The sequence below is a fragment of the Semicossyphus pulcher genome, unplaced genomic scaffold (genome assembly GCF_022749685.1).
Source record: "Semicossyphus pulcher isolate SPU_LCO1_2020_fin unplaced genomic scaffold, fSemPul1.0.p SCAF_14, whole genome shotgun sequence".
NCBI classification, from domain to species: domain Eukaryota; kingdom Metazoa; phylum Chordata; class Actinopteri; order Labriformes; family Labridae; genus Semicossyphus; species Semicossyphus pulcher.
In genome coordinates this window covers 8,575,305-8,589,734 of record NW_027211648.1, presented here as the reverse complement: position 1 = coordinate 8,589,734, position 14,430 = coordinate 8,575,305, and the positions used below count along the sequence as shown (strand labels likewise).

The window sequence follows — 14,430 nt, the reverse complement described above, 5'->3', positions numbered from 1 at the left end:
CTTAATAGATTTTTAATTTGTAGTTAAATGTAAAAATTGGTTATTAAAAAAACTGATTGGTTATAGTATGAAAATGAAATATATATTGGCGACACTGGCAACATTACTCACAGCATCAGGAGATGTATATCTTTAGTTATCTCTACTTTTTCTGATCACAATCACTGATAATTGTTGAAATGCCATTAACTTAATGCTGATAATACCAGATTTATTTAAAAAATGTCTTTGGCAACATATCCTGTCTTGAAGATAAAACTGTGTTGCTGACACAGAACATATCTTTATTGTACTGACGGCAGCAAAAACAGTCCTGTTATGTCACAGGTATGATGACACTGTTGCTCTGGATGATGTCGGGTAAATCCCAGGCTGCCATCTCGCACACTGTTCAGTGACAGAGGCAGAATAAGAGGCCTGTCTCAGTAGACTGGTTACAGGTGCCCGCTGTCTGTCCCCTGTCCCGAGCCTGCGCTGGATAATATGGAGGCTGTTTAATGTGACTGACACAGAGTGCAGAGTGAGCCCTCTATTCTGCCTGTCACTGTCAGTCTCTCTGCTCCTCAGGGATCTGCGGGGGTTCTCCTACATAAGCGCTGAGATAAACAGTGTTGGGACGATCCACAGCAGCTCGAAACCGCTGAAAAACACAGAAAATTAACGATGTAACTGATAAAACTGAAACCCGTTTTCTGCACTGCCATTAGTTTCAAGTTTACAAAAGCAATTTACAAACATACCGACACAAATTTAAGATTTATTAAAGAATCCACAACGCTTTACTTAATATTCTTTCATTGCGATTTCCCTGACGATTATGGCCTTGAATACTCTTTTGGTACATAAAGGAGTCTGCATGTTCTCCCCGTGCATGCGTGGGTTCCCTCCGGGTTCTCCGGCTTCTTCCCACAATCCAAAGACATGCTCGTTAGGTTAATTGGTGACCCTCAAAATGATGACTTATCATGTGAAAACAAGCTTTGTCATCTCCAGATAAAGAGATAAATTAACCCTTTATAATGAGAAAAAACAGCTTTATCTCCAGATAGAGATAAATTAACCCTTTATAATGAGAAAAGGCAGCTTCATCTCGAGATAAAGAGATAAATTAACCCTTTATAATGAGAAAAAACGGCTTTATCTCGAGATAAATTAACCCTTTATAATGAGAAAAAACAGCTTTATCTCCAGATAAAGAGATAAATTAACCCTTTATAATGAGAAAAAACGGCTTTATCTCGAGATAAATTAACCCTTTATAATGAGAAAAAACAGCTTTATCTCCAGATAAAGAGATAAATTAACCCTTTATAATGAGAAAAAACGGCTTTATCTCGAGATAAATTAACCCTTTATAATGAGAAAAAACGGCTTTATCTTGAGATAAATTAACCCCTTTATAATGAGAAAAAACAGCTTTATCTCCAGATAGAGATAAATTAACCCTTTATAATGAGAAAAAACGGCTTTATCTCGAGATAAATTAACCCTTTATAATGAGAAAAAACAGCTTTATCTCCAGATAAAGAGATAAATTAACCCTTTATAATGAGAAAAAACGGCTTTATCTCGAGATAAATTAACCCTTTATAATGAGAAAAAACGGCTTTATCTCGAGATAAATTAACCCTTTATAATGAGAAAAAACGGCTTTATCTTGAGATAAAGAGATAAATTAACCCTTTATAATGAGAAAAAACAGCTTTATCTCGAGATAAATTAACCCTTTATAATGAGAAAAAACGGCTTTATCTCCAGATAGAGATAAATTAACCCTTTATAATGAGAAAAAATGGCTTTATCTCCAGATAGAGATAAATTAACCCTTTATAATGAGAAAAAACGGCTTTATCTCGAGATAAATTAACCCTTTATAATGAGAAAAAACAGCTTTATCTCCAGATAAAGAGATAAATTAACCCTTTATAATGAGAAAAAACGGCTTTATCTCGAGATAAATTAACCCTTTATAATGAGAAAAAACAGCTTTATCTCCAGATAGAGATAAATTAACCCTTTATAATGAGAAAAAACAGCTTTATCTCGAGATAAATTAACCCTTTATAATGAGAAAAAACGGCTTTATCTCGAGATAAATTAACCCTTTATAATGAGAAAAAACGGCTTTATCTCGAGATAAATTAACCCTTTATAATGAGAAAAAACAGCTTTATCTTGAGATAAAGAGATAAATTAACCCTTTATAATGAGAAAAAACAGCTTTATCTCGAGATAAATTAACCCTTTATAATGAGAAAAAACAGCTTTATCTCGAGATAAATTAACCCTTTATAATGAGAAAAAACGGCTTTATCTCCAGATAGAGAGATAAATTAACCCTTTATAATGAGAAAAAACGGCTTTATCTCCAGATAGAGATAAATTAACCCTTTATAATGAGAAAAAATGGCTTTATCTCCAGATAGAGATAAATTAACCCTTTATAATGAGAAAAAACGGCTTTATCTCGAGATAAATTAACCCTTTATAATGAGAAAAAACAGCTTTATCTCCAGATAGAGATAAATTAACCCTTTATAATGAGAAAAAACGGCTTTATCTCGAGATAAATTAACCCTTTATAATGAGAAAAAACAGCTTTATCTCCAGATAAAGAGATAAATTAACCCTTTATAATGAGAAAAAACGGCTTTATCTTGAGATGAAGAGATAAATTAACCCTTTATAATGAGAAAAAACAGTTTTATCTCCAGATAGAGATAAATTAACCCTTTATAATGAGAAAAAACAGCTTTATCTTGAGATGAAGAGATAAATTAACCCTTTATAATGAGAAAAAACGGCTTTATCTTGAGATGAAGAGATAAATTAACCCTTTATAATGAGAAAAAACAGCTTTATCTCAAGATAAAGAGATAAATTAACCCTTTATAATGAGAAAAAACAGCTTTATCTCCAGATAGAGATAAATTAACCCTTCTATAATGAGAAAAAGCAGCTTCATCTCGAGATAAAGAGATAAATTAACCCTTTATAATGAGAAAAAACAGCTTTGTTATCTCAAGAGAAACAACAAAGTAAATTGTATAAGTTGTAAAAAAATGTATGTCCACTTAGGGCTTCCATACTTAACAACACCTTGATGCCTTCCTGTGATCAAACCACTGCTTTGTTTCTTACACACACACTTCCCGCCCTTACCAGCGCCTGCTGCTGTGTTTTGCTGTAATTGGGCTGCAGTTATAGGTGTAAAGTTTTCACTTGCACATATACATATTTATGAATCTTATAATGGAGATGCTGGAGGGAATCAGACTTTCAATTATCACGCTCTTCATCTGCTTCACTTTAAGGGAATGATATGACTTAAACTTACTTGCATCCTTATGATCATAGATATTCATTTTTTCTCACACCTGTGCTCATTCTTAGAATTTTAAAGTTGGTCTGCAGGCCGAGTGAAGCAGATTATGACTTGCATGCAAAAGGAAGTTTTGAAGAGAACATTACTTTATGTTATGCCGACAGATTAAGCGTGTCTGCATCTGCTCTTGCATTAAAAAAAACTGCCTTAAAATGTTAATATGTGTCATGAAACAAAAGGGCAAACATCTAAGAATTGTTAATCCTCTGGGTTTTCTTAAAAACAAAAAAGGGCCTTAATTTGTTGTAAAAACGACGCTCAGAAATGAGGAAATTACGTTTTTGTTGCTACTGCCCTTTAATCAAACACTAGAATTGGATTTTAATTATTTCCTGACCGAAAAGTAAAAAGTCCGCAGTGCTAAATTGTCTGCAGAACGTAAAGAAATACTTCATCCTGAATGTGTTTTCTTTTTCACCCGTCCTCCTCTCACATTACATCTCACCAGTATGATTCATGAGAGAGTTCCTAATCCAATATGCTCGTCCGATAATAAGATAGAAATGAGATTGTCAATGATGTGTAACGCTTTTAAAGAATCACAGTTTATCAATATTGCAGTTTAAACTCTATTACTCTGTTTTCTTTTATGTGTGGGGTGAAAAAAACCCCGCTGCTAATCAATTTCTAAATGAGCCTCATTGCTTTTCAGACCTTTTTTTTTTTTTCCTCAGGTTGCATTCAATAAAGCGTTGTTATGCAGCTCTTAATTTAAAAGCGATGTCATTATCAACATGCCAGTGTGGTATTACTCGAAAGAAACGGCCACAGCACAAACAGAGCCGTGCTCACCACAGCTCTCTGATAGCTGCAGCACTTATTGTGATTTTGGAGAATTGCCGTAGCCTCACACTGTGTTTTCAGCCCTAGTTAAGAACTATCATCTATGGGGTTTTTCATCTGTGTGTGTGTGTGTGTGTGTGTGGGTGCACTGTGTGTGGCACCACTTGTTGCCGTGGTAACGCCGATTGTCTCTGGTTTGCAGACAGCCAATGGGAACGTGGAGGCCAAAGTGGTGTGTTTTTACCGGCGCAGGGACATCTCCAGCACACTCATCGCCCTGGCAGACAAACATGCAAGTGAGTGACCGACCGTTACCCCGCCAGCGAACGCCCGACATGAAAAACAAAAACACGTACAAAAACACAGAATTTAAAAACTGCAGTTATTTTCCTCTGCAAAGTTGCACCTCCAATCAAACTAGATTTTCCTGAACTGGAAAACACAACTCTGTTTGTTTTCCTCTTTTGATTGTAAGGCTTGTTTGCACACCAGGCATGATACAAAATTAAATTCAGTTTGTTGCCGAGCTGAGAGAAACAGTCCAGACTGCAGCCCCTCCTCTGATAGGCCTGGTTGCAGACAGCATTCGATCTGCTGGGCGTATCAATATGACGACACCTGTGTCTGTGTTTGTGTCTTTGCATATGTCCCTTTTTTTTTTTTCTGCTTCAGCGTGGGCGTGCAGCGTGTACGTGCATGTGGTGCTGTTCTCCAGACGTACTCTGCAGTGTCTGGAACAGCTGGCAGACTTCTGAATGGGCTCTTGCTAAAGCAGTATGGTGTTGCTTGTTAATGTTTTGGGATGTTTTTCAAAGAGAAGGATGTAAACGATGACGGGAGAGAAAGAAAGGCGGAGGAGGAGGGAAATACAGAAGGAAGGAGTCGGTTTGAAGATGGTTATTGGTAAAAGAGAAAAGGAATTTGTAGGTAAAAATAAGTGCTTTGCTTAAAGGCCAGAGCTCTTCTTGAAAGCACGGGTCACCTCCATTGTGGTCAGCTGGAAAAGATGCCTTCAGGGCACTGCTAGAGTGTCTGAATTCAAAGAATCAGAGAGGGATGCAGGATTTATTCTAACTTATTCTAACTAACCGCCACATTCACATCAGTTTTACAATCTACATGTGTCTTCAATTTGTTATACATACATTTAACATACTGTGATTCTCTCCGTTCATCCTACACTCAGGGCATCTATCGCTTCTCTGTTCGTCCTTCTCTGGTCTCTCCTCTGTTGCTCTTCCTTAGTTTTCTTACATGTTCTCCCCTTCAGAATAGTTTGGGGAGTTTGTCCTTATCCCCACAAAAAAACAACAGAAGGAAAAAACAAGGAAACATGGTGTTTACTCAGTACAGACTGTGAAGTTCGGGAAATAATAATTGATTTATCAGACTGTTTGAAGCCGCCGACCTCTCTAATCTTGTCATCTAATATTTGGTTGCTAAGATTTAAGTAGTTTGTTTGGTAGGAAGATTGTAAACCCTATAACCTCCAGAAGCCCACCCTGCCCCAGAGGACGATTTTGAAATACTGTTTTTTCTTTAAATTTAATGTGCCGGTTTTGCTTGGTGTGTATTGCAGGCGCCCGGTGTAAAGAGGCATCGGCTGTAGGTTTGACTCACACTCAGAACCTGTATTTCCTGTCTCTCTTCAGCTATCAAATAAAGGCCAAAAAATTATCTTTTAAGAATTAGATATAAAAACTACAACAGGCTTTCATAACAAGACCTGATTGTGGGCAGCATCTGTCCTCTTGTTACCCATCTTCAGTACAATCTTAGTGGGAAAATCCCACCACCCACCACCCACATGCTGGTTGTTAAGTTAGTCATCCTTACAAGTCACATGTTCTGCTTCTTTTTTAATTATCTTGACATGCAAAAGAGGAAGAGGAGGGAGAAGATATCAGCTCTTGAGCGATTCTTTTGTGATGCTCCATCATAGCAACTTTTGTGCACATGAATGATGGGTGAATTAAAGCTTCTTGTTGTGTTTCAGACCAGATTTTCAGATTGTCAGAAACACTCACATTCTTGTCTAAGTGGATATTTTTGCATTTCAGTGTTGTTTACATTATTCTGTGGTGCTGTGAATGAGATGCAGTGTATCGTACAAGCGGTGATATTGAATCTTCCCTTGGTACGGCCTCACCTTTTCTGGTGTTGCGTACAGTAAAAGGCTCGGCGGTAGATGAGTAGAAAATAACAAAATGTGGACCTGCTTGTTTGTCTGCAAGTTTTGGACGGTTGTAAAAAATTGTCACATGTAGCTCCGCCCAGTTATGATTTGGATGAAGCTGAAGCTGCCACATGATCCAAGACAGAATAGGAGTAGGGAGTCCAATGCAGTGACTTTGAATTAAACACAAAAGATACCCTCATTGTGCCCTGATGAAAAGGATAAATGCTCAGCGAAGACGCCACTCCCGTTGTGCCCCCATCCCAATACTTGTAAGTTACATAACCTACCACATGGCTCTTAAATTTAGTGGCCACTGCAACCCAGACAGCACGGCTACCTTTGTCAGACCCAGGCAATGTTTATGAGCTCCAGGTATTGACATGCAGATACTACCTACTCTACCAAATGGCCATTAGCGTTGCCACGTCAACAGACCAATGTTAAACCATGTTAATTCCAGTGACTTTATGTCGTCGTGTTCAAGAGGTGCAGCTCAGTAGACTCCATGTGTAGTGGGCCTGACTCTGGGTTGTGTTGTGTAAAAGGAACAGACACACTTCTCCAGATTATCTTTGAGCCACGTATAATGACTAAACCAGCAACAGAGACTCCTTAACAATGTTACAATTTCATTTAGCAGACGCTTTTAGCGACGTACATCTCAGAGTAAAAACAACACAAGCAACAATCAAGACAGGAAGGAGCGAAGTCAGTGAGAGCCAACAAACGGCTTCAAGTGCGATATTTTTTTTTAAACTAATAATCATCATCAGCAACATCAACAAAATCAGTACAGTCATCATCATCATCATGAAAATCCTAGTCGGCATAAACTACCTCCTCAATGTCATCATCATCAATATCATCACTATCATTAAGGTCAGAGGTGTTCGTGAAAGAGCAGGGTCTTTAGCTTCTTCTTAAAGTCGAGCTGAAACAGCATTTCCAGAGTATCTAGCTTCCGTATCGTGACGTATTTCCGAGTGAAACAGGACGTGCAGGCGGGACATATCATTAGAGGGATTTGATTTGATCGTTGAGAAGTGGGCGTAGACAGACGTTCTCCACAGCGCAGTAGCTAGCTAACTGACCGAGCGTTCTTGGTGCTCTGCGGCTAAATGTTGCAGATTGATTGGTTGGAATTGGTTGGTTCTAGCCTACGTAAGCACACGGGATATTTTTTTTTTACAGGAAGAAAAAATGATCGAAATTTGATACAAGTAGAGATAGACCGATATGGCATTTTCAGGGCCGATACCGATACCGATTATTAGTAGTCAAGGAGGCCGATAACTGATATTTGGAGCCGATATTCATTTGCAGTAAAAGTGAAAATATTGACGTCAAAATTTTGAATAATACAAACTCCAACACTTAACTTTGTTTAAATGCCTTTAAGCATATGTTTATTAAACAAACAAACAAAAAGCGCAGGGAGTTCCCAGGGTCAGCAGCATCTCTTATAAAGTTAACTGAAAATTTAAATAAATAAATAAATAACTTCCTGAAGTTTTATTAAGTAAATAAAACAAAGTTAAATAAAATTTAACTGGCTCTGCGTGTAACCAATCAGTGCTGTGGGTGGGACAATGCTGGAGACAGAGTAGTGACTGCAGACAGAGAGGCGCTGCTGCATCAGAGCCAAAATAATTTTAAATTGATCTCTTATCGGCCGTCGGATTAAAAAAAAGGCAGATATGCGTCAAAATGCCGAATATAGGCGCCGATAATCGGTCTTTCCCTAGATACAAGAACACGAAGAAATGGATTTTCTGTATTTTTTTGGCCTATATTGTCAAACAGATGCACAATATTACCGAGGATGTGATCTTAAAGGAATAAAATTACATTTTTCATTTCACCTCGACTTTAAAGGTGAAAGGGACTCTGCGGACTGAATGGAGTTTGGTAGCTCATCCCACCACCTGGGGACTACTGAGGAGAAGAGTCTAGTTAACTTAGGGCCCTGTTGTGTGGGAGTACCAGGCGCCTTTCATTGGCAGAGCGTAGTGGGCGGGAGGGAGTGTAGACCTGGATGAGGGCGTTCAGGTAGGCGGGAGCCGTTTTTGTTGCTGTTTTGTAAGCGAGCAACAGGGTTTTGAATTTAATGCGAGCGGCGACTGGGAGCCAGTGGAGGGATATGGCGGAGACAAAGAAGTAGTAAAGCTTACAGAAGAGCAGCAAATGCAGTGTGTAAAACAAAATGTAGGCATACATCCTGTGATAATTCCAACATTTTTATACCAGAGGTTTGAACCTTGACTTGCATACAAGCTTCCATAAAAATGTTTTACAACAAGTCAACAAAACTTGCCGAACATTGTGATAGTAGTAGTAGCTCCTTCAAAATAAAAGTCAGTGCTTGAGTCTCCACCGAGCTCTTTCTGAATGTACACTGCCCTGTTACACCAACATCATCACTCTACTACACAAGTGCACTGAGCTGACAGGTTGTGGTTACAGTGTGTAGGCTTAAACACACTTTATGACTGGTTTGTGCACATGCTTGCGTCACGTAGACCCACTCTGACTTAACAACAACCCACAAACTTAAAAAGCAAAAAAAATGTCGGTTAATTTTAGCAAAGTTTGACTCAACTCACTCCAACATTCATACAAGTCGTGATGTCACACTGTGAGTAGAAAACACTGCTCTCCTGTCACCTCAGCGGCAGAACCCAACCACTACACTTTGACTGGGTGCGGCTCCTGGGGTGTGAAGTGTATATAGTATATGTGTGTGTGAGGGTGCAGATGTGTATGCATTAGCTTACGTGTGGATGAGTGCGTGTGAGGCCTGGGGGGGGGGTGTCCATCACAGGAGGGGACTGTTTGTTTTGTCGGACCACACAGCATCAGTTTGTCAGTGTGTGTGTGTCCACTTTTAAGAAGGGCTGTGATTATTTTTGAGCATGCATGTGCTGCTATTACGTTTTTCATACTTGCACAGCTCAAGATGTAGCGTGTCTGCTCGTTGAAGGATATTCCCAACCACAATATATCAACAAAACATCCTTTTTTGTTGTATGTTTTTGGTTATTTTACTTCAGCACATGGAGATACACCAAAAAAATTAAACATATGACAGCATTGGCCCACCATAGACGTAGCAGAATGCAGGCATATAGGCTTTTCCTTTATATGCCTCCTTATTTTGGCTGAGCTTTGCCAGCTGCAGTTTGGGTAAGGGGTTTCCAGACATTTGCAATATGTTAAAAATGCATGCCAGGGAATAGCTGTGCACCGCATGGGTGTGGGCTGTATCCTGTGTGTAGCTGCAGCCTCGCTGCATGGGCCTTTCTCCCTGCGTATGTGTGTGTGTGTGTTCATGTGTTAAACACTATGTCTTACACCCGCAGATATTGAGCGTTTGGCTCTGGGCTGTGTCGCAGGAGTTTCTGAGGGAGATTTATTTAACTCACTTTTGTTATGGATCACTTGAGAATGGCAGGCGTGCGTGCGCGTGCGTCCGTATGAGCCCTTGTGTCTTAATGCGTGTCTGCTGTGAGTCATTGATCAAATATTTTGCTTGCAGAGATTCGGAGCACTCCCTCAATGGGGCCTCAAAACTCCGGCATTAGCCCCTCCCCTGTGAGCGAGGCAGCCCCCTGAGTGGTCAGCTTCTGTGGCGGACTTGGCATCCTACCTCCCCGGCCCCTCCCTTCAGACGTTTGAATTTGCCATGACTCAAACCTTTTTCTATTTTTGAACTCCCAAGCTTTCATAAACAATAGACAGCAATGTTGCCAGTAAGCTGATGCACAAAAGTAGAACCAGTGCTAATGGAGACAAACTGGCTGTAGTCGCTAAGTGGAGTATATTGTAGCTACAAGCTTTGGCTCCAGAACAGATCATTAACCTAAGCTACAACCCTTTTTTTTTGGATGCTTTTATTACAGTTTCCTGCAGGGTTGATGGTCTCTACGTGGAAACGAGCCCTCTGCCCTGCCAGTATTGGTGTCATGTTGTACCACTTGAGCTCGACATTTGATAAAAGTGATGAAATGTTAAAATTAGACTTTGATTTCTCATTTGCATCACCGCCTGTGGAGCTTTACCAACGGCAGCCTTATCAGCTGTAGGTGAAGGCAGCGTCCTCGCCTCGTGTCGACACAGTCGTCATGGATGGAGCAGACTTTCATGTTGTTATTGACAAATAAAAGGCTGCTTATTGATCCTGTATGTTTAATATTACACAAATGTAATTGCTTGTACTGTTTGTCAGGGAAATAGGGAGGAAATAATGCTCAAATAAAGATGCGCAAAATTATAGTCTGGTGGATATTTTCACCATCCTGCTGTTAAACCAAACTTTTGCAGCCTTTGTTAGCTTGCAAATATGAAGGTTAAAATATAGTCAGAAAAGGTGAGAACATGAAAATACATTTTGATACAGTTTCTAATCATATTTCACTTGTTGAACCAAGGCTGCCACTGGCATATATTAAGTGTATTACCAATCTGCAGTCTAATAGACAGACAGACAGACAGACAGACAGACAGACAGACTCTCCGCGGTCTTTGTTCTACACATGCGCTCTTATAATACCTGACATTTAAAACATTTCTCTCCTGCTGGCTGAAGGGGAATCCCAGTGACTTCACACACTGAAAATCAGCTTACGCAGGCAGAATAGTTCTTCTCATGACATGTGTAAACAGCTGCATCTCTGGAGGAAGCTTTGTTATGTCTGCTGAAAATATCTCTTGTGATGTCTACAACGTTATCCCGGCTTGGGAATTGTAGAGACAAGAAATTATTTAATGGAAAGCGTTGCAAAGTGGAGTTGTGGGGTTTGAGAGGAGACATTTGTCTGCCACGGAGAGGCTAATGTAAAGACATGTTTCAGTCCACTTTGCCGACTGCTTGTTACACTTGGCATTAACATCTCGACGGGGATTGCAATATATTTGACTTCCTTATGGATGGTAAACTTTGGACAACTAAATATAGATAGATCAATTTGCCTGTAACGCCACAGAGAAAGCGACAATAGCTAGTGAGTCTGCAGTTTTGTGCTTGTACATGAAGTCCATGCTGTAATACACGCCCGCCTCATACTTCAAAGCATTGGTTGAGTTATTGTTGATGAAAAAAGGAGCATGAAAGCAAGGGTGAAAGTGGCCTTCGTTTTCCCCCAGAGAAGAGGAAATTGGTGACATAAAAGGTCAGATAAAATAGTTGTATAGACGTCAGTGGCAGCTCAGCTAGCAGTCCCCTCACTGGACATCCTGTGTCTGCCACAGAGAACTGGAGGGACACCATTATTAACCTGAAACTCCTTTCTGTATGTTTTTACTCATTCTATATACCAGGTATGTTTGTTTTGAAGTCGCAGAGGCTTCTGCAGGTAATTTGGCTCATGGTAAAAACACTTTGACCCTTTAACACTGAAGTGATGTGAATCCAAAGACGAGCTGAGTTCCTAGAAACAAGCTGAGCTGATGCTCTGCTCACAGCTCCTCCTGTAGAGACACTGAGTTTTAACCTGAAACTGCTTTACTCACTGTCTTGGTTATTCTTACCTAAAGATCTCGGTTTCGTTCTCGTTGGCGACACCTATGGTGATAAACGGTAATTGCAGGAGCACACTTCCCAGATGTGGTGTCGCATGTGTCCACGGTTGGCTCCGGTTGTAACTCTTGATTTTCCTCGCTGACGGTCGCTTTCCTCTTCAGACTGTTTGCTTCATCTGAGCGTCGAGTTTGTTTCTTTTTCTTTGGATGTTCACTTATTGTTGAAGTTGTATCTGTAGTCATCCATCTTTTCTTTGTTTGTTCAGCCATAGTAGATTACTGTTTACTCGCAACACTCGCAGAGATCGGAAAAGCAGCCACTTAGCTCCGCCTACCCTCTCTGGCAGACCAACCACTGCTGGGTGATGGAAAACACGTCACTAACTGGGCGCCACTTGTGATTTTTTCCATGAAAGTCGCCCCCGACAACCAGTCCGTAATACTGCAAATGCAAAGGCTTTTAATCAGTGGGCCATCGGCTCAATCACCGTTGTGTTACCTCATTCTGCGATAGATAGAGACTTCACAGACATTTATTTACATAAAAAATCTTTCACTTTAAACATAAAGAATCCAGCCTTAAAATATGTGCAAGAGACAGCTTTAGCACATGTTAACAAACTGTGTTGTAAAGTTAAACAGTTTCTATCAGGAGTTATATTTCGCCATGTTGTCCGCCCTACTCTGTATATAGAGCTACTACACCTTAGTCACATTGTTACCATAATAAACTGACTTGAAATCTAGCAGCACCACAGGGCATCATTGTCTCGTTGTTGACTGTGCTGCTCTTGTTCTTACGCTTGTTTGGAATGTGCTGTGAATGGGGAAACAATGTCCACAATGCACTCTGTTAGACTGACGTTAAAATAGAAAAAACACACACAGCGTTGACTCGGCAAACATCTCAAACATGGCGTCTGGTCTGCAGATATTAAGACGCAATCACCTCCTGTTATTTGGGGGTTATAGATGAAACAGATATCTCGATATTGATTATGTGGTGATATTTTTGGTCTGACTGTTTTCATACATTTTATTTTAGTCACTGAGGGAAAAGTGTCGACAGGATAGTAGGGTAATATTATGTGTTGAAATTGTCTTAAAAGCTGCAGGACTGTGAACATTTTCTGTCGCTATATCGCTAAAACCAGCGCCCGGATATTATCCTCTGACATCACAGTATTGATTTCCTATTGATCAGTCTCCCCGCTTTAGCAGCAGACTATGATTTCTGAGCGGAAGAGTCCACAGCCGTCTCCTTCCTCCTCCACATAAACACACTGTGTCATAGACGTGTAGTCAGTTTGTTAAGGTAATAACGCTCCGCCGTGCTCTCCTCACCTCCTCCTCTCACCCTCAGGCCTACTCCTTCCTCTCCCCTCCCTCCCCCTCGCGGTCGCTCGGCCCAGTAAGGCGACCCATTCATCAATAATTGATAATTGGCTGGGACAGGTGAGATGGAGAGGCAATTTGTAGAGAGTATGGCGCGGGTGCACTGCCAGGAGATTGGCTCCAGAGGAGGAGAGGAGAAGGAGGACTGAGGTTGGGGAGTTGAGCTGCTGCTCGAGGTCGCGCAGCCGGGGGGCCGGCTGGAAGGGGCGTCCTGCTGATGGACCACTGCAGAAGCTCGCTACTGTGTGTGCAAATTCATGGATACGGGTGTAAAGATGCAGAGTAACACATATGCAAGCGCACAGACTTGACTCAAAAAAACCCCAAATATTCTTGTTTTCCTCAAAGAGATGTACAATTTATCCGGCAAAGAAAGATGTCATAAAAACTGAGAGGTTCAGAGGTTCACATATCTATATTTTCATGGCCCTGCTCTAAATATTGCACACAGGTTTCCTGCAGTGTGTCATAGCGTAGGCACCCTGCGAGCCTAATATAGCACACTTTATTACATTCATATGATGTTTAATATTGGACTTATTAAGCTTTAAGTGTCAGTAGCGTTAAGGTGCAATGCTACCTGCTGGGGACTATTTTTCCATGTTATTCCTCATCCTCTCTCCTCTCATCTGTCTTTAAATCTCTGCAGTGGTGTGTTCAATGAAGGCATAAACCCCCCCCAAAATACCAGACTGAGTAGATGTAGTTTTTTATTTATCGCTCTGAGTAATTACGCTTCAGCGTGCCGCGCTGCCTTTCGTTTGGCTTGAAGCTTTTCTGTAGAGCTTTTGTGCTCTGTGTCACAGTTCCTGTATAACGTTGAAGTTTCTTTAATTTAATTTTTATTGAAGCTCATTGATTGATAAAAAAGAATAAACTTCTGTATGTCCTGGATTAGACCAGGGAAGTACCTATCATCTGATATCAAATGTCTTTAAAGTCACTATCACCGAATGAGTTAACACAATGGTGATTGAGCGTATAGCCCACTGATGAAAGCCTTTGCATTTACAGTATATCGTATTTTGATGGACTGGGTGTCTGTGGCAACATTTGTCTGCCAGAGAGGGTAGGCGGAGCTAAGCGGCTGCTTTTCCGCTCTCTGCAAGTGTTGCCAGTAAACAGTAATCTACTATGGCTGACCAAACAAAGAAAAGATCGATGACTACAG

At 40.4% G+C, this 14,430-nt stretch overlaps 1 protein-coding gene across 3 annotated transcripts in view; it reads left to right on the top strand.

Annotated features, from left to right (window-relative positions):
- The window catches only part of mta1 (metastasis associated 1), a 56,987-nt gene that overhangs the window by 15,533 nt on the left and 27,024 nt on the right, over positions 1-14,430 (top strand). For all 3 annotated transcript variants that reach the window (XM_069661407.1, XM_069661406.1, XM_069661405.1), the window contains exon 3: positions 4,371-4,464. In XM_069661407.1, coding sequence (XP_069517508.1) covers positions 4,371-4,464 — 94 coding nt within the window. The remainder of the gene's footprint in view (positions 1-4,370; positions 4,465-14,430) is intronic.